Raw genomic sequence first — 19,695 nt, forward strand, 5'->3', positions numbered from 1 at the left:
GTTCGCCAGAGGCTCAGAGCTAGGGACTGTGCTCCAGAAAGAACCAGCCTTTGGGGTGCCTCTCTACATAGGGTTTGGGGTGCGAGAAAGCTGCTCTATCCTGGCTGGTTCCCAGTACCCAAAACCATCTCAGAGTCGCTTGGCCCTACTGGACGTGAATCTTTCGCATTAAGCATGCTCCACTTAGCTCGTCCCCTTGAAACAGTAATAATGAGGGTGAGCTGGCGAGGGCCATCGTGTGAGGCTGAGTATGAAAATGTGCAGATTCCCTGATCGGTCAGGCTGAGGTGAAGATCCTGGGCAGATTCACTGGGCCAAGTGGAAACATAAATGCTTATATTTGGGGGACCAAAAACCCTCTCCAGTGTCCATGATCTGTGATCCATGCAGCTTAAGCAATTATTATCAACCTCCACTGGGCACCCAGTCAAGTAGGGTGGCTTCATGGGCGTGGGATCCCTGCCACACCAGCCTGGGTTAAAGCACAGTGGCCTCAGACTTGAACTTCTCACTGGTTTGCAGTCACACTGAGGCATGCATTTCACAGAGCCCTCCAGTAGCTGATCTGTGGGTCCGGAAGGATTCAGTCATCCTCTACTGCCTTTTGCTGAGAGCAGGAACATTGTCACAGGCACCCAAGCCTGGCAGAGAAGGGACAAGTTCACAAGCTCCTGACGTGCAGCTGCCTCCTAGGGAAGCAGTTGAGCCACCTCACTGTGGACCAAGGATGGCTGAGCCCTGCCAGACAGGGAAGATGGGTGGGAGATAGGTCCAGGTAGCCTGGCTTGCAGGAGCAGACTTAGAGAACCTTGTGAAAGCAAAGGGCTAAAGGAGAGCTCTGTGGTCAGGGCCTGCATTTCCCTCTCCCTGTCTACTGAGGCACAGCCTGCAGGCCCCGGAGCTACTAGGACCTCCTTCCTTTTAAGGGAGACAGCTGGGGAAAACTTCTAGACCCATAAAGATGTGCAGCCCTAGGCTGGTGTATGGACAGCTGACCACAGTCCCAGTAACCTTGAACTAATAATCTCCTTGCCCTTGGGCCTTCTCCCATTTGGACAAGGAAGAATCTAGAATGTATCAACTCTAAGGCTTCCTTCTGTCTGACCTGATACAGTGCCAAGCACAAGATCATTGGCTTTGCGGGGGAGGGGGGGGCACCAAGAACTTGGAGCAGGATTTTTCCCCAGGAAGAGGCTTTGCTTTGTTTTCTTTTATAAAAAAAATGGAATTATCAGTAACAGCTACATTTTCTTTGGAAACTGCCTTCTCTTTAGCCTATCAATGCCTGGGGTCAGAAGAATTGTTTTGGAGATCGCTCCTTGTAACTTCTGTTCTATAGCTCCCCCAGCATCCTACATCCGGCACAGGAGGTATACATCTGTGACAGATTTTTAAATGTTAGATTTTGAAGGTCAGGCAGGGAGCTCTGCCTTCTTCAGCTGGGGGTAGGGGAGTAAAAGAAAGTAGTGTGATTCACAGCCATGACCAGGTTTGCTAGCAATAATTACTTGATTCTGCATCAAGCAAGGTGCAGAAAATTAAGTGGGGGGATCACAAATTTTGAAAGCACAAGAGCCAAGGAGATCATGAGTCAACTGGTTCAGCCTCCCCACACCACTCCAACACCTCCCCCCGCCAGGTGGTCATCCTACGTTGTTTGAATGCCACAACAGATTCCTCAGGGACGCTGTTGACAGAGTCAGGTCTTCCTGTATGGAGGCCCAGTTCTGCCTCCTGGATCCACACAAGAGAAAATCCAACCCCCCTCTTCCTCTCTGATGCCTTCTGCTGACTTAACCTGCTTCCTTAGTGACCTCAGAATGGTGGTGCCTCACCTCATCACCAGCTGCAGACCCCTCCCCAGTCCTTTGCCTTCTGGACCTTGTCTTTCTTGAAAGCTGGTGCCCAGCACTGGACCGCCAATGCCAGGGGCAACCTGACCATGCGAAGCAGAAAAGGATCACCATCCCACACTTCCTGTGCCCTAAGCACTCCAAATGAGCTTTTATCTAGATGCTGAGTCACGGACTGATTCATACAGAATTCATCACCATTTTGGCAGATGCTACTGGTTAGTCACTTCTCTCCCAAGATGGACTTTCACAGCTGGACTTAGGGCTTTAGCTGGGTTTCTTTCCTTGAGTGTCATGGGGCAGGGTCTTGAGAGTCAGAGGAGCAAGAGCTTTAGCAGCTTCCTCCTCTGGCCTCCATTAAGAATCGCTCCTTAGGATATGACTGTTTAATGTGTGCATCCCGTGATAAAAACTGCAGATAATAAAATCATATAACCAGCCCCTAGACGATGTAGTGGTATCCGTGGCTCTTTCTGGACCTCCTTAAACTCTATCACTTGATCTCCTGGCTCTTTCCACTTAGCATTTTTAGAGGAAAGGCTCGAAGTTAGTAGATTTTGTGTTGCTTGTCATGTGCCTAGAAATAGACACATGGTACCTAACTTAGCTTCCCCATGACTCCTGGTATAGACTGGTCGTGTGGTCTTGATTGCTCTTCAGAAATGTACAGCTCCACCCTGCAACTCCAACTGTTAGACTGATGAGCCTGGAAAGAAAAACTGGCCCCTGATCTGCCTCAAATGAAACCCACTTTTTCCACAGCTAATTATGATTCCCATCAGTTGCTAGTTCTCAGAGGAATTACACAATGGGTATGCAATGGAATTACCCAGGGAGCACTAGAAATTGCAGAAGTCCAGACTCCAGGGGCTATAACTGAATTAACCTGAAGCCAGCGTCAAGATTTTTTTAAGATTCTAAGTAAAGGCATAAAAAGCTAAGGAACATTGCTTTCGGATACACTGCTGGTTTGTGCTTTATCCTGTCTGATCACCACCAGCCTCTGTGTCTTCCTTCAAGTGTGTGGTTATTAACTCCCATTTTACAGAAGACATGGGATGGGGAGAGGAATCCTAGTAGGCTTTTCCATTCCCTGAGCTGAAGTCAGCCTCCTTACGACTTCTTCCCTGGGTCTTCCCTTATTTTTCAGGCAACATAGAGTATGGTATCCTGTCCTCTAAGATAGCCCTTCAAGCTTTTGAAAATCAAAGTTGTATTTCTTCTCAAATTTATTTCCTCATGTAGACTCTGACTCATTGTCATTCAATGAAGTTGCACATAGCTCACTCTCTTCGCCATTACCCCAGAGAGGATTCTCTTTGTCATTGTCTCTCTGATGTGACTTTCAAGTCTGACACGTGAGAACGCTCTGGCTGGCCAGGTGCGAAGGCAGCACAGTTGGGATTTCCGCTTGTGATTTGACACGGGCTCCCGGCATCCCCCGGCTCTCTGCTTGCTTTTTTATAATCTAATAAACTGTCATGCTGGTCAGATTGGGGCAGGCTGAGGGACCGAGGCACATGACACTGGCTCCAGGTTTCCCCAAAGATTTAGGGAAAAGGGCTAAAACGTAGCAAATAATCCATCTTTTTGTCTTTATCTGTTTTATTGCCAACTCTTCTTTAAATCTCATGTATCTGAAGTACTGGGTATCTATTTATATACAGATTTATATTTAGAAGATATGTATATCTATATTTATAAACAAATATATACAAAATAACATTTTGCTCTTTTATCTTCTTTTAAAAATAAATATTAAATCATATGATCCATATCCTGCTATAACTGACCCTTTTCCACTTACTAAAATACTATGACCATCCATCCAGGTCAATATGATACATAGGAAGAGACCTCACCCCATGCTTTTCCGTAGCTATGTGATGTCCCATAATAAGGCTAAAACACGCTGTATGCACCCTCTCCCCGCTTCTAGTGTTACCCTAAGTGCTGCAGTAAACAACCTTCTGCCTGAATTCTATCTTTCTGATGACCTCACTGCTTTATATAAGGTAACCAAGTTGCTGCAAAAGAGAAATGACATATTCTGAACATTCACGGGTCTTGGCTTTTGGCTTTTCCCAAAGGTTGCCATGGCTCCCAAGTCTCTTGAGAATGTCCATTCCCCTACGATCATCACGCTCAGCTTGAATCTATGCCAATTTGAGGGATAAAAAATAACATTTTGCTATTCTAACCCCTTCCTGTGTCCACTGTTTTCAACTATTCATTTTTAATTACAATTTTCTTTTCTGTGACTTCCCTCTTTGTATGGTGACCTCACTTTATCAGGTGACTTTTTTTTCTGTCAATGTTTCAAAGCTCTTTAAGTAAACAGAGAAAGCAACTCTTTGTGTGTCGTAAATTCTTTTCCTAACAGACTTCTTTATTTGCCTTTTGTCTTTCAGTATGAAGGCTTTTTGCAAATTTTTAGGCAAGTGAAATTTGTATCTTTTTGTTTATATTTTCTAGACCTGTGCCTTGCTTAAGAATGCCCCCTCTAATTATAAAATACAGCTATTCTAATTTTTTCTGGCTTTCTGTAGTGTTAACTTTTATATTTAGATATTTAATCAAAATGGCATTTGCAGAGGGTATGAGACAGGGAGGGGATTTCACATTCCTCCAGGTGTATAGGAGAAGCGTCCACCCAACTATTGGACAAGCTGCCCTGTTCAGGCTAAGTTGAAATGGCACTTTTTATACACAAGTTTCTTAAATAATGGGCTCTGTGTCAGGATGTTCTGGTCTATTCCTCTGTCTTTGCAATATATCATTTTAATTTTGTAGCTTTAAAATATGATTTAACATTGAGAAGCTAATCTTCCTCACTCTTCTTTTTCAAATGATCTTGGTTATTCTTGGACATTAATTCTTCAGTATGGATTTAAAATTAATTTTTCCACATTGAAATCCAGTTATTATAATTGCATTATTTTTACTTATTAGTTCTAAGTTTTCACATTTTTATATTCTATCTTATATATTTGTTATATTTTATATTATTTTTCCCTCTTTAGGAGCATATCAGCTTTTAAGTAATTTAAATGAGCATTTTTATTTTTAAATGAATTTTTATACAAATAGTTGATATTTTATTAAAAATACCAAATAGTGTAAACATGCCAACAGTCTTTTCTCCTGCCCACTTCTAACCATGCCATGCCTTCCTCGTTCATCCAGAAAGACTATTATTTTTATATCGAAAACAAATGCTCTTCTTTTCTTAGAATATAGGAGACATACAGAATAGCAGAAACCAAAAGATAGAAACACCAAAGACATCCAGAAAGAAATATGCAGTGTGCAGGATCACACTAGAGACTAGACAAGGATCTCTGCTAGGTTAACGTCTCGTGTCAGCCTAGCTGGGCGCTATGCCAGGCATCTGATGGAACCCTGTTCTACATGTTTCTCTGAAGGTGTTTGTTAAGTGACAGCAACAATTAAATCAACAGACTGAGTAAAGCAGATTACCTTTCACGATGCAGATGCAGTGGCAGGCCTCAGCAGGCAGTTGAAAGATGTAAGAAAAAATAAAAGACCATGCCAGATACGGTGGTGACACTTGTAGTCGCAGCCACAGTAACTGGAAGATTGAAACAGGACAATCGTAAGTTTGAGACCAGCCTGGGCCTACTTTCCACAGTTTCAGCTACTGCAGTCAACTGTGAGTCATAAACATTAAATAGAAATTTCCGAAAGAATGCATACACTTTAAACTGCAGGCAGTTCTGAGCTGCATAATGAATTGTCACACCTCCCTGCTCTGTCCCTCCTGAGTTAGGAATAGTCCCTTTCTCCAGTGTCCCCTGCTGTGCCTGCTACCCACCTGTGCTTATGGGGAACACAGAGGTATTTTGAGAGACCACATTCACACAATTTTTACCATATGCATCCTTGTAACTGTTCTTAGTAATCTGTTACTTCTTACTGTGTCTGATTTATAAATCATAGTTATTCAGAGGTGCATATATATATATACAGAAGAACATAGTGTCTGTAGGGTTTGGCACTGTCTGTGGTTTCAGGGATCCCCTAGGAGTCTCAGAACACATCATTGGGGACACCAGCGACAGTGGCTGTGTAGACTTCCTCCTGTTGGCTCTTTCTCTAGGGCTCTGCCTGGGACGTGTTCTTGCCACAGAGAGGCGACAGGTAAGGCCGTTACACTGTTAGCTGACCACAGGGAAGAGAATGACTTCTGTGAGCGCTGAGCCCTGCTGCCACCCCCTGAGGAGACTTAGAGGTGTGATTCAGAAGGGAGAAGGGGCCACTGCCGGGGGTGGCAGGCTGTGGGAGAGGAGCTGCTTGGGAACTGGTCGAGGTGCAGGTCCTGAGTGTTAGGAGGAAAAGGGATGTTTCTAGCCTGAACAGAAGAGAGATTGTGCCTGAGGGACCCCTGGGGGCTTGCAGTAGGGGACAGGTGAGAGCCAAAATGGGCAGCATTGCTTCCAACAAGGGGCAGACTCCACTCTCCTGAACCCATGGAGAGCACCACACCCGTGATCCCTGTTCTCTAGTTCTCCCCCTTTAAAAATCACCTCTGCTCTGTCTTTTTCCCATACTGGCAATTTGAGCCCAGGCCTTCGCACTAAGCTAAATCCCCAGCCCTTTTAAAATTTATGTTTTACTTTGAGGCAGGGTCTTGCTAAGCTGCTAAACTGCCCAGGCTGGGGCTGGAACTTGCCATTCTCCTGCCTCAGCCTCCCAGAGTGCTGAGATCACAAGCAAGAGTATTCATACTGCATTTGATCCCTGCTCTTTCCCATCGCCTTCCACCGCACATGGCTATGTGCAGTAATCAGCAGCCCACAGAAAGACAATGCTCCAGGTGAAACTAATTCTAGACAGTCTGCCCTCTGGGCACCCCACTCCACCCAATGCCTGCCACCTGTGCCTCCACCCTGATCTCCCAGCTTTGCCAGGTCCCGAGGTCCCCAGGTTTGAGCACCAGGGTGGTGTGGACCTTATAGTTGACCCTAGGTCCACCCCTGTGGCTACTGGTAGAACATTCCTGAAACTTCCCTCTGCACTGGAAGGTGGTCCCCCAAAGGCTAGGTGACTGTTAGGGGTCCTGCCTCTTTATACTTGGAGACTCAGCCTCACTCCTGTGCATCTTCCTCTTTCTGTCTTCTATGCTGTGACCACTCAGGTCCTTTGGCACTGCTGTGTCTTAACGCTGCACCAGCCCTTTCCTGTCACTCCACAAAACTGGGCACTTCTCTGCGGAGTCCCTCAAAACTTGGAGTTTATCATCTCCCACTGCAGGGCTGGGACTTGCTCTGCTCACCCAGGGCTCATCCACAGCCAGAAGCAACAGCTGCCAGGTCTTTGCAGATTCATCTGCGTGACCACAAGCAACAGTCCAGGGGCCAAAGATCCCAAGAGCCAGAGAGACAGTGGGAATGACACCCTTTACACCAGGAGTGGCTAAAATCCAGTCTTTTTTTTCTTCTTTCTGCGCACAAAGCCTTGAGCTCCTGTCAGCAGAAGCAGTGTCATCTCTGCAGCAGAGCACACATGTCCTGTATTTGGCCTGGCTGGGTTCAAACCCCAAAATCACCACTTAGTCGTGACCTCTAAGCACATCCTTTGGCCTCTCCACATTCAGTTTTCTCATTGAAGATAGAAGGCAGTGGTGCTCCTTATCTCACAGAGCTGCTGTGAGGAGTAAACAAGTAGATACACAGGGACACTCAAGGCAAAGTTCCCTTCCACCCTTCCACAGATGCGAAGGGCTCTCTGGGGTTTACCAAGCAGTTCCTGGGCACATTCCAGGATCCGGCAGTCTCAGGCTTATACGGCCAATTCGGAACCCCGATACCAGGCCTCGAGAGCACTTGGTGACTACACCAGGCAGGGGGCGTCCGCTCTGAACCCATCTCCTCCCCTGTGAGGTGGCCAGCGCAGCCCCTGGCCTCCCTTCATCAAGATCACTGAGATCACCCGAGAATGCGCTTCTCAAACTGTCAGCTTGCCGGGCAAGGTAGGACAGATGGGAGACAGCAGAGCGGCTGACTTTTCTGATCTACTAGGCATTAGGACGGAGCGGCTGTCCACCCTCCCGGTGGCTTCACTCCAGCCATAGATGGGGTGAGCCTGGAGTCCCCTTTTGTCCCTATGCTAACCTCCATCCCTCCTCTGTCGCGACAGTTGCTGGTGTAGTTTCCCTGCTCCCTTACCAGGCTGATTTTGTGGATTCCTCCACCTTCCCCGGTTTTCTGTACAACCTGGGACCTGGCAGGTACTCAGCAAACTGCTGAGTTACTGAAGAGCGTCGTTGGAGGTGCGTTTATGACAAGAGCCAACTCCCTGTTTGAGGTCACTTCCCTTCTGAGGTCACTGTTACACCTAAGGCCCACCAGAATCTGGGAGCTCAGAGGCCCCATTTCCTCTGGCGGGGTTCAGACACATGAAGTGGGTGCCCCGTAGTCACTGGGCTCCTTGAGAAAGCACCAGAGTGACCCAAGGGTGACCGAGAGTCCTAGTCTGTGATGGATGCAGTGCTGGAGCAAACGCACCAGCGGGGGCTGGGGCTGGAAACCCAGGAATCCTTCCAGGTCCCTAGGGATCCCTGGACCGCACAGATGGGTGAGAAAAGAGAGCAGAGATCAAATCCGGGGTTCCGCACCCCGCGCCCCGGGCCCCCAGCCACTAGTCGTCCGGGATTGAAGTCGCCACGAGGGACCTCGACCTCTGGCCCCGCCCCGCGCGCCCCCCAGCGCAGCCTCACAAAGAGGCCCGGCCGCGGCAGTTTTGAAAACACTGAGGAAGTTGATCTGGGCCGGGGCCCAAGGAGTGACGAGAAGGGAGGGAAGGAGGGAAGGAGGGAAGGAGGGAAGGAAGGGGGAAAGCGGCGGGGGAGGGGGGAGCGAGCGATGCGCGAGGGCGGAGAGGCGGGCGCGGGGGCGCGGGGCGGCGCAGACCTCGGGGTGCGGGCGGGCGGCGGCGCTGGGCGCCCGGCGGGGTGTCCCCACTGCGACCCGCGGGACCCTCGCCACCTCTCCCCGCGCCTCTCCGCGCCTCGGCCCCAGCATGACGCCCGCGGGCGGCGCGTAGGGCGGCGACCCGGGGCCAGGGGAGGACTCGCCGGCGGCATCTGCCAGGCTCCAGTCGCCCGCTGCGGGGCCCTTCCGAGGCTCCGGCCGAAGGGACCATGAAAGGTAAGCGGAGCTGAGGGGCTGCGCCACCCGGAGGACTGCTGCGCCCCGGGTCGGGCCAGCGCACCAGGGGGCGCTTTTCCGACCCGCAGGACTGCGTGGGAGCGTGCTCGAGGAGCTTAGGGGGACAGTGAGGAGCCCTGAAGTCCAAGGGCGGAGGACTCTGAGAGGAGAGAAAGGGGAGCGATCGCAGCGCCCCTCTCCTTTTTGCTCTCAGACCCTCACTGCCATTGCTCTGTCCCTCAGAAACAAACTTAAAGTCCAGGAAAGTTTGATCCCTTGGCGGGGGGGGGGGGGGGGGCGGCAGCGCAGAAAGGTGTCACCAGCCGAATCTCTTGTGCCCTCCCCGAGGACCCTTCCCAGAGGCTGCTGCAGCCCTGCCTAGCCCTCTGCCAGCCCAGGGCCCGGGAGTTTCCTCCACCATCTTCAGTTCCTTCCTTCCTTCGAACCCTGCCTGACCTCCCTACCCTACCCTCTGACCAGAAACAAAGCAGCAGGGAACAGAGCTGAGCTGTCCTTAACAGGGGTCGTCACCATGGTGACCCTGACAGCCAGTTCTTGAGGTGGAAATTAGAGTCTGTCTGACCCCATGGTCCAGGGTCCCAAGCTCCTAAGTGGCTGAGCAGTTTCTGGCTGTGGCTTCTCTGAGGCCCTGGAGTGCATGCTTGGTCTTCCACTTCATTCTCAGGCTAAAGTAGAAGCAGACTCGGGAGACACGTGTGGGATTTTTAGTGCCTCTCCAGAGCCTGTCAGTGGTCCTGAAGTGGCCTGCACAGTGCTAGCCATGAGAACCTCATGGCCTGCTCATGATCTGCTGAAATTTGAAACAGAATGACTTTTGCCTCTATGGACAGGGCTCTGAGCTATACCCTCAGGTGCTGCTGACAAAGGCCTGGGGACAGCAAGGTGGGGTCCAGGCCTCCAGAGCCAGCTCAGCCACAGCAGCTTTGTCCATAATGTGAATCTGAGGGTGCATTTGAAGGAAGGACTCAGGAGACAGAGAGCTTTCTGCATATAGCTTTCCTCTTTGTAGAGCTGACGAAGCTTGATGGATATGTGACCACTCAGTCCACAGGGCCCCTACTTGGCTACATGCTCTGGGGTGCCATCTTGAAATTCTTTGTCAATTTACAAAAAGGGACTTCTCACTTTCATTCAGCACTGGTCACCACAAATGATGTAGCTGACGCTGTGCGCAAATGACTTGCTTGAGCCCACAGCTAGTTGGGGACTCTAGAGTCCAAGGATCTTGACTTCCAGGCCAGGATGCCCCCTGCCTCTCTGTTGCTTCCTTCTCTCAGGGCTGGCCCCTTATGCCTATGCATCCTGATGGCTGCACCATGTCTGGGGTGAGCCATGCAAGAATATAATCAACCCTGAGGAGTTCTGTTGGCTGGCAAGGGAAACCTCACCCACAGAAGGCCCACTCCTAGCTGACACAGTCCGGAGGCTTAGGGCAGGCTATTACCAGAAGGTTCTAGAAAGTTCTTAGGTCATTATCTTACCACAGCCTGCAGGCCACGGGCTGCCCTGGTCCTTGGCAAGGATGGTAAGATGCTGCACATTCTCAGAGTGGTTTGGGCTCTACCAACATTCCAGACAAACACTGTAGGAGAAAATGCAGCGGTAGAAGACAAACAGGGGCCACTGTAGCCTGTGCAACAGAGCTACACGGAGCTGGAGTGAGTGACACAGTGGGAACCTCCGGGCTGCTGGCAGGTAGTTGTGGCTCCTAGAAAGCAGCCCCCAACCCGCTCTCTCATCTCCCTCCCCTGCTCAGAATTGCAGTTTCCTAGGTGCCAGCGGAACTCCCAGCCACTGAGGCTTGCTTGAAGCTCGGCTCTTGGGAAACCCTCAGTGATCTCCCATGACACCCCAGGGCCCTCAGAGTACATAGCTTCAGGGGAAGGCAGGCTTGGTGCCCAGCACACCTCACTGCCAGGCAGCCAGGAAGAGCGGCCATCTCCACCTGAGATGGAACTGGCAGGCCCAGACAGCAAATATTTGGCTTTGGGAGTAGAGAGAAGTGGGATTTTTCTGACTGGAGTGGGAAAAGCAGAGTGCCCCTCAGAGCAGGGCGGGGGCCACTTCCAGAGAGGCCTTTTTTGGAGGGAGGCCAGCTTCTTGTGCTCCTCCAAAGGCCGCACCAATCTTCCAGTTACATCTGTTGGCAAAGGGTCATGGTCCCCTGCTCAAAACAAGCAGGGTGATGTGATGTTTTTGTGAGGGAAAGGGCAGCAATGATCGTGAAGGTGCTTAAACAAGAAAACACCCTCTGAGTGGCACCGCCCACCAGGGCAGAGTGCCAGGGCCCTCTCTGCCCGCTTCCAGTCAGCCCTGCCCACCCAGCTCCCAGGCAGCTGCCTGTCTGATGCATGCTGGCATCTGGCCCCTCTCACATGTAACCCTAGGAGGCTCACAGCTGCCTCAGACCTCGGTGACCAGCCCACCTCAGAGCTCCCCTCTGATTTGTGTGAGCCATTACTGGCCATCTGGGGGATTGTTTCCACACCTCCAGTGACAGGGTCTTGACAAGAGAGCCCTCACAGATCCAAGAAGCAATCTGGGTGGCTGCAAAGATGATTGATTTGGAGTCAAAGCCGTGGGCACTGGTCATGATTCTGTCATATTCTCTCTCGGTGCCCCATTCTCCTCCTGGGTGGTCCCTGAGGCCCAGGAGCTCTGGGTGCCTGCACCACTTGGGGACAGAAGGATGGTGGGAAGCAGGGTTATTATGGGCCTTAGCCCCAGGGGATGTGTGCTCTGCGGTGACACAGTCATGCCAGGCGAGAGAGGAACAGTGCCCACACTGCATGGCAGAGTACAAGCAAGGAGAGAAGGGGTCTGTGAAAGTCCAGTCTGGCATCCCAGAGACGTCTCCACCCACTCAAGGGTGAACAGTCTGTTCCTCTATTCCTCTATTCTTCAGGGAACCAGGGCTGCAAGACAAGGAGCTGGCATTGCACATGGCCCAGCTCAGGGCACTGATGGATTAGGATGTTGGAGATCAGCTCCAAACCCTTAGTCATTCCCCCACCACCCAAATGGTCACCCTGCCATCCAGCTGGGATAATTTAGTAGCGGAAGACTCCTATCCTAGGCTAATTCGTGAGACAGGAAAAGGGTTCTACTTCACACTAAGCGTTGGTAGATAGATTAGCAGTTTCCATGGACAACAGCTGTTCTGGGCATGACAGCTGACACCCAGGGCAACAGACTGTGCCACTCGTATATGCTCTACCTATGCTTGGTTAGTGTGTGAGTGTGTGTGTGTGTGTGTGTGTGTGTGTGTGTATGTGTGTGTGTGTGCAGGGATCCCTGGAGTCCTGAGGTCAGCCTGGTCCTATCCCATCTTCAGCTTCCTTCCTAGGATAATACTGGACTCTGGACCTCTGTCCCCTTCTCCAAGCAGACTGACTCACCCCAGTGGTCGCAGGGTATGAGCTCCATGAGAGTGGGATCTGTGTCTATCTTTACTCTGGCCTCTAAAGATGATCACTGACATTTACTTATTGTACACATCTGGGCTCCCCACTGGGCTTTAGGCAGGGATCATGCCAAAGCATCCTGTCTCCGAGTCTGACATAGGCATTTGAGTCTGTTTAACATGTACTGACCAACTGTCAGATGCTGGGATTTGTACATCTACAGATGTCTAACTGCCAAGAAAGTGTCAGGATACTTAAAATTTGTGCCCCAAATTATTTGAAAGAGACAAAGCATGGTAAGTGGTGTCATGCTGGATTTCCCAAGGGCAGAGTATGGGGTGGTACTGGTTCTTTTGGAGCTCTTCTGGATATGGCATGGCTCCTGGACTTTGAGGTCCTTACTAGACTCTGTCTCTGGGAAGTCTCTCCAGTCTCGCCCATTGGGCATGTGGGGATAGGCTGAGCTTCTGACCCAAATTTCCAGTTGCATCCTCAACCTCTCTAGCTGGAATCGTGCAGGTACCTCCTTCATGGGTTAGAGGAGACTCCTCAACCTCCAGCTGCATCCGAGCTGGAAAGTTAGCTGGGGTGTCTGCATGATTTTCAGCCAGCCAACATGCTGCATGGGTTACCTGTTTTGGGGGAGTAGGCATGCCAGCTGGAAAGGAAACTTCCTGCCTGCAGAGCAGAGATGAGACAAGCACACCTAAGAAGAGAACTGAATAATCAAGATGGCTAGAACAAAAAGACAATCAGTGGCCTGGGCACTGCATTCAGTAGAGTCCCCAGATGGCCAGGGAGGATTTCAGAAAGACTGCAGGAAGGAGCTGCAGAGTGGGGGGAGTAGAGTCAGGCCAGGCAGGAGAGACAGGAAGAAGTGTTGGTGATAGCCAGACTTGAGGTCCTGGAGAAAATGTGTTTAGTGATGATGGCAGGAGAGATTTGCCTGGAGTAGAGACAGCAACAGAGGTGGCCTTAAGTGCCACCTAAAAGACTTCTGGCTGCGTCTTGTCAGCCTTGGAGAGTCCGGGAAGAGTACATCAGGAGACAGTCTATTGGATGCTGCTCCTTCAAGACATCCTTTGTGGACTTTAGCCTACCTTGGGAGCTCTCTGCTTCTAAGGAGTGGGAGGAAGAAAATGAGCTCGTGAAGGAGCCAAGAGGAGTGGTCACCGACGCTGGCGGAGAGCTAGAAGGCCCGTGTCAGGGAAGGTGAGCAGAGTTCCAGGACGCAGGAAATGGCCCATACATTGACAGCTGGTCCCCGGACAGCCTGAATTAGCTGCTCAGGGAAAAAAAGAGCCAGTCTGCAAAGGGGAGGGTAAAGACAGAGGCTGAGGTAAAGATCTGGACACCACTGGACTGAGAAGCTGCTGAGAAATGGGAGTTGGTGGAGGGAGAAGGGAGGTCAGGGAGAAGGGATCTGCAAGGTCAGGGTAGCACGTGTGATGTGAAGGCAAAGGGACAGTAAAGAAGGAAAAGGGCAGGCTGTGGCAGTGAAGGAGGAAGGGAGTGGAGATTTACCTTGGGGGTCGGGAGTGTCTGTGCTGGGACCTAACAAAGAGGGAAATGGACAGGCATAGACTTTTACATTCCTAGCTGCATCTAATCTGTGTATGACACATATTATTTCTGGAAAATTTAGGAATTCAGAAAAGAGAAAAAATATAGCATGCATATGTGCATCTACTCAGGAATAAGTGGCAAGATGTAGACGGAGATTCTTCCAGCAATCGTAGTGCGTACGTTTACACACGAACCTTTCCACACAGGCTAGGTGATCTTACCCATCTTATTCTGCTATACATATTGAATAATTAAATAAAAGCACCTGCATGGAGCTCAGTGGTGGAGTATATCCTTTGCTTGTACAAGACTCTGGGTTCAATCCCCAACACTAAAGGAATTTTTTTTAATTGACAAAAAACATAGGCATTTCTCAGACAATAAATATAGATTTACAATATTTTTTAGAAGGTTGCATAGCATTCTGTAGTTTTTATTTAACCAATTCTCTATTGATGGACATTGCAGCTAATCATGTATTCCCACAGGCTTATCACAGCATGCAGTGATCATCTCTAACATGCCTATGTCTTTGCCTAGTGTATAGTTATCCTCTTAGGAAAAGTTTCTAGAAGGGTTTCAGGAGTCAAAGGGTATTCTCTTTGAAATGCTGGCTGCTCCAAATGTGTGCAAGGGTCTCTTCTTGCATCCCTGCCCAGTCCTGGGCATGAGGTGTAGCCATCTCCAGAGAGGTCATGGAAGTCACAGGAGTTGAGACTTCATGGTCTTGATCTTTTCAGAGCAGGAGGAAGTGAGCTCACCTTTGGAGGGTGGGTGGGCTGAGGGGGGAAAAAACTCAGGAGTCAGAAGTGAAGATCCAAAGGGCAGGATTTGCTCGGAGCCTGGTCTGTACCATTCTCTAACACACTCCCATGCTGCAGAGCTGAACAGCAGGCTGAACACCGACTAGCTCCCCGTCAGGAGTAGGGAGGCTGAGCCTGCCTAGTAGCACAAAGACAGGAGCTGGAGACAGTGCAGGTGGAAGAGCTGTGAGCTCCAGAGAGGCCGGACTGAGCTCCAGCCAACGTGGAGATGAGACCTGCTGATCCTGGGTCAAGGAGCCAAAAAGAAGACATAATCCTGCGCTGTCATTATCCAGGACTGGGTCATCCCAAGGATGTGTGCCTCTGAACCTTAGTTCCATGGGGTTGGTAGGAGTGTCGTTGTTCAAGGCTGACAGGAAGCTGGAGGCCCAAATGAGTCTGAGAACAGGTATAATTTAAATGGGCTTTTTTTGCAGGCCTTTCCAGAATTTGCTCTGACAGTGTGACTCTCAGTGACAGCGATTGAGTATGCAGCATTTTTGCAACTCACTTGACCAAAGAATATTTTAGAATTCATGTTCCACAGGATGTATCTTGAAAAATGGGTATCTTGGAGGCCGTGTGGAGAGTGATAGGGTGGGGGCAGATGACAGCAGTGACTGGAGTAGAAAAGGAAAGTGACCTTACTGAAAGCCACTTATGCCCTTACGCATTTACAGTGTGCTGGATTTTCACAGGGGCCCTGGGAAGTGGAGGGGTAGCCCCCTACCTTATACACGGGGACTAGGAGGCTCTGAACAAGAAGGGAGACCCAGGACAGCCTGCACAGACCTCAAATGGTAAGAAGCAGGGCTCATAGAATTCGAGGGACCAGAAGGGACAACAGAGGCCATCAAACTGGCAGCTGCCCCAGTCCCATCCCACTAAATTTATAGGGTTCCTGAGAGCAGAAAAGAGGCTGGTCCCACTAGTATGGATGTGCTCAGATTCGCAGTTTGTGTGGAGTGAAATGTCCAAGCCCTGAAGCAGAAGTGATCCCATCCTTTGAGGTGCTGCTGGCAAATGGGGTCGACACATGGGGGTTTCCCAGTGGCCTGGGCTTGTTCCTGGCACTTAAAAGCAAGGCCAGGGTGAGGGTAAGAGTGTGTATCTGTCATCCCAGTACTCTGAGAGGTGAAGGCAGGAGGATTACAAATTCAGGCCCATTTGGGGCAATTTAGTGACCTGGCAAGACCCTGTCCCAAAAATTTCAGAGAGGGGAGGGGGCTGCTGGGAATCTAGCGCAGTGAGAAGGCTCTGAATCTAATCCCAAGTCTGTGTACAGCAGGTGATCAAATCTGATGAAAGCTTGTACAGCCTAAATATGCAAGTGAAAAACAAACAAAAAAAAGTCCAAAGACATCAAAAGAAAGGAAAGTCATTTAGGATAAGAAGGGTTTAGAATAGAGGGGACGACACTCCTACCAACCTCTGCACTTAACCAAGCACACAGGGGAAGGTGACAGAGAATTCAGAGGAGGACCCAGGAGAGGAAGCCCCTGTCCCAGGTAGCAGTTGTGGGTTTTAGGAAGGAAGAAGGAGCCTAGGAATGGGGAGCCAAAAGGAGGTGAGCAGGAGAGGAAAGAAAGGGCAGGACCACAGAGGGTGTGGGTCACAACTCGCCCGCCACGCCGGAGAATTCAAGTGGAGCCTCAGCCTCTCTGGAGTGGAGAGGGGTGGGTGGATTCCCACTGGGGTACAGATGAAGCCACCAAGGATGCCCGCAGAAGGGGCAGTGGCGGGAGGGGACTAATGAAAACAATTTTGCAGCCTTAATTACAGGATCTGCAACCTTAAACTACAGCTCTTTGCAACTTTAAATATAGCATTGGCTCCTGAGAAGATTCCAAAATCTTTATTTTCCCTGACCCAATTGGCAGTTTTGAAACTCGCTATGTGAACTCTGCTGAAGATAATCATCAAAATATGTTTCTTGAAGTGCCCACAGAAAGACCTTTTATTCCGTTCCTCGAATCTCTCTCTCCCCAACACCAGCGGAAGAAAGCAGCCCCGGAAAGTTGAAAGAGGGAATCAGCTGCACACTTTTGGTCAGTTGAATGAAAGACAGCATTTTTGAGGGTCTGGTCCATTTGCCACCCCATAGCAGCCAACGTGACCCAAGATCAACCCCGAGGACTGGGGTGTGGTGGTGTTTCTCTACAAGCTGAGCGTTTTGATAGGTGGAAGGAGGGAGACCATAAGTTTGAGCTCAACAGGGACAACTTATTTAGAGATTCCCTATTTCAAAAAATAAACTAAAGAGGGCTGAGGATGCAGCTTAGTACAGAGGCCTTAGGTTTAATCCCTAGGACTGAAAAACAAAAGACACATCAACCCAAGAGAGTCAGTGGCCACCAGAGCCCTGACCCAGGATATGTACTTTCAGGAAAACTTTTTACATGACTCTGGGAAGCAAAGGTTTAAAAAAACAAGCAATTCCTGCACTGCGGCTGTCCTCCCATGTTGGAGTGGAGGATTATGAGTTGGGTATTACGACCTCAGATTTAGGAGGAACAGAAGCCCTTTCAGGGCTCCTTTGGCTACCACTCTGTTATGGATCTGGGCTTGCAACATCAGCCTTTAAAGGCTTTTTTTCCCCTAAATACACTGCCTGCAATTTGAGCAATGATAGCCACATGAAGACGGAGCCTGGCAGCACTGTCTCTAGGAAATCTATGGGGCTGGTTTCCCTGTGACAGGGACTGAACCCCTCCCATGTCACAGCTGGGGTCTCTTATGGCCTCAAGCCCGGTTTAGAGTCTTAGAGGTGGGTTCCTTCGTGATTCCCAGAGAAGCATTCCATTCCAGCTGTGTCCCACAGAGGGGCTCATGAAAGTTTATATGTTTGAAAAATGCAATACAGTAAATGTTTGAGTTTTTAAAAAATATTTATGGCAATAAAGTACACATTGTCATTAACCCCTCTCAGAATCCTCCCTCTCACTTCAGACACACACTTCATGCTTGCCACTTTCTGAGGCAGTTCTGTGCTCTTTTGTGAGGGTCTTCATTGGTGTGTTCATGCTGCCGTGATGCCCTGAATAGATTAAAAACACCAACCCTTCATAGTCTTGACTTCGACTTCAGAGGAGAGCCAGATCCAGGGAATAAGGTGAGTTCCAAGATGCTTTTGAGGGCCTCTTGTCCTTGGACAGCACCTAAGAGCAGCATTCACTGTATCTTTAATCACAGCATGTAAAGACCCTCACGAAAGAGGACTTCCAGAGCTGCTTCAAGAAAGTGGCCAGAATGACGGGACAAGTGTGTTCATGTAAGGGGGAGTATTCAAATTCACAGCAATATGTCTTTTACTACATATATTGTTTGATCATCGCTTGTCTTCTCCAGTGTCATCACCCAAGCCACTCCCTTCTGCCCTAGCTCCTGAAATCAACAAAACAAGAACCAGGAGGAAAATGAGAGTGTGTATGCCTACATCTGCCACAGGGGCCCTTCTACCTCCTTGTGGTCTTGGGACACCTGCATCTATTTGACTCTGGGTTCTCCTCTGCCATCAAGATACCCAGCCACATGCATGTGTCTCACTCAGGTGCTCCCCGGCTTTGGGTATCTTCCAAGTTGTGAATTTTGTGTGTGTTTATGTGCAGCGTAACCAACAGCCAGAGAGAGCCTCTTCTCAGGAAGCTGCAGGATTACAGGCAGTATTCTAAGTGATTAACTGGAACCAGGATGGGAAAAAATAACCCCCTATGCCCAGACAACACCTACATACTCTATCTTGAGGACAGGACCATCATAGCCTTTGCTCTAGCACCACAGAGGAGAAGGAAGCAGAGCCCTCAGTCTTGCCTTGCCCCCCACTATTCTATTCGTTCCTTGACAGCTGGTTAAAGCCTCAGGCCTCTGTGGGCGTATTGTGTGTCTACATCTTTAAACCTTTGCAAACTCCAGGTATCCACACTCCCTAGACAACTCTAAAAATAAATTGAATTTAAACCATATTTTAAGCAGTTGATCTTCATTTTTTAGTAAAAATGAGCTCACAACTGCAAGGGCAGAGGGTAACAATTAACAAAGGTTACAGGCCTTAAAGGATCAGTGAAGCACTGCACTGAACACCCTCAGTGCTGAGAGGGGTTTGGGAGAGGGTTACCCAACCTCAGGAAGGCAGCAGACTGGGGGTGGGGGTTGTGGTGCATAAACAATGCCAGGCTGAGAAGGGCATGTCTTGTCCCAGCTCTGTGGCCTTCCTGAGGGTGTGTGACTCTGCAGACACCCCACATGCATAGTTGGGTCTCACTCCGGGTTCCTGAACATCTAAGCACCATTAACCAGCTACTGGGTCACTTACTGTCCCTGAGCCTCTGTACCATGACAAAAGTGGGGTCTGGAACTCCCCTCCTACTCAATCAGCCTGTTGTTCTCCACCTCTGCAGTCACTTCTGAGATCAGCAACATCAAAGGCACAGGAATAGGCACAGGGCAGGGTAAGAAGTTATCCTGCCTCAGGTGACCCTGCGTGGTCCAATGCCAGGGAGGTGTCCAGATCCCTGTCCATTCAATCAGCCCCTAGTAAATCACAACCCTGTCTTCTGCCAAGCTTTTCCCATTTTTGTGTCTGCATGTTTATCCGTTCTCTGACCGGAACAATCTTGGTGTAATGTGAGTACGCTGAGTTTGTGTTTGCAAAGGGTCCAGCCTCACAAATGCTTTGAATTATGTTCTCATTAACAGGAACGAAGCTCAAGTAGCAAATAGCTGCAGCATTCCAGACATAGGTGAATTGGGACTCCCTGATGTCTGGGGCTCTGTGCTGGAGAGCAGGAAGTCCGGGATTATGAAGTGGGGATGCTGTCTTTGGGGACAGGGAAAGGCTGTTGGTGCGAGAATGATGGCCAGATACTCATGAGCCCCTCAT

The 19,695-nt window shown here is 49.7% G+C and overlaps 1 protein-coding gene across 1 annotated transcript in view; it reads left to right on the forward strand.

Moving 5' to 3' along the window:
• Positions 1–8,776: 8,776 nt before the first annotated feature.
• Scara3 (scavenger receptor class A member 3) overlaps positions 8,777–19,695 on the forward strand; it is a 34,445-nt gene continuing 23,526 nt past the window's right edge. The window contains exon 1 of the mRNA XM_003479679.5: positions 8,777–9,022. Within this exon, the coding sequence (XP_003479727.2) occupies positions 9,016–9,022 (7 nt within the window). The 5' untranslated portion in view covers positions 8,777–9,015. The remainder of the gene's footprint in view (positions 9,023–19,695) is intronic.

This window comes from Cavia porcellus, unplaced genomic scaffold (assembly GCF_034190915.1).
Source record: "Cavia porcellus strain 051 isolate PalLab524CR breed Dunkin Hartley unplaced genomic scaffold, mCavPor4.1 scaffold_24, whole genome shotgun sequence".
Classification (NCBI taxonomy): domain Eukaryota; kingdom Metazoa; phylum Chordata; class Mammalia; order Rodentia; family Caviidae; genus Cavia; species Cavia porcellus.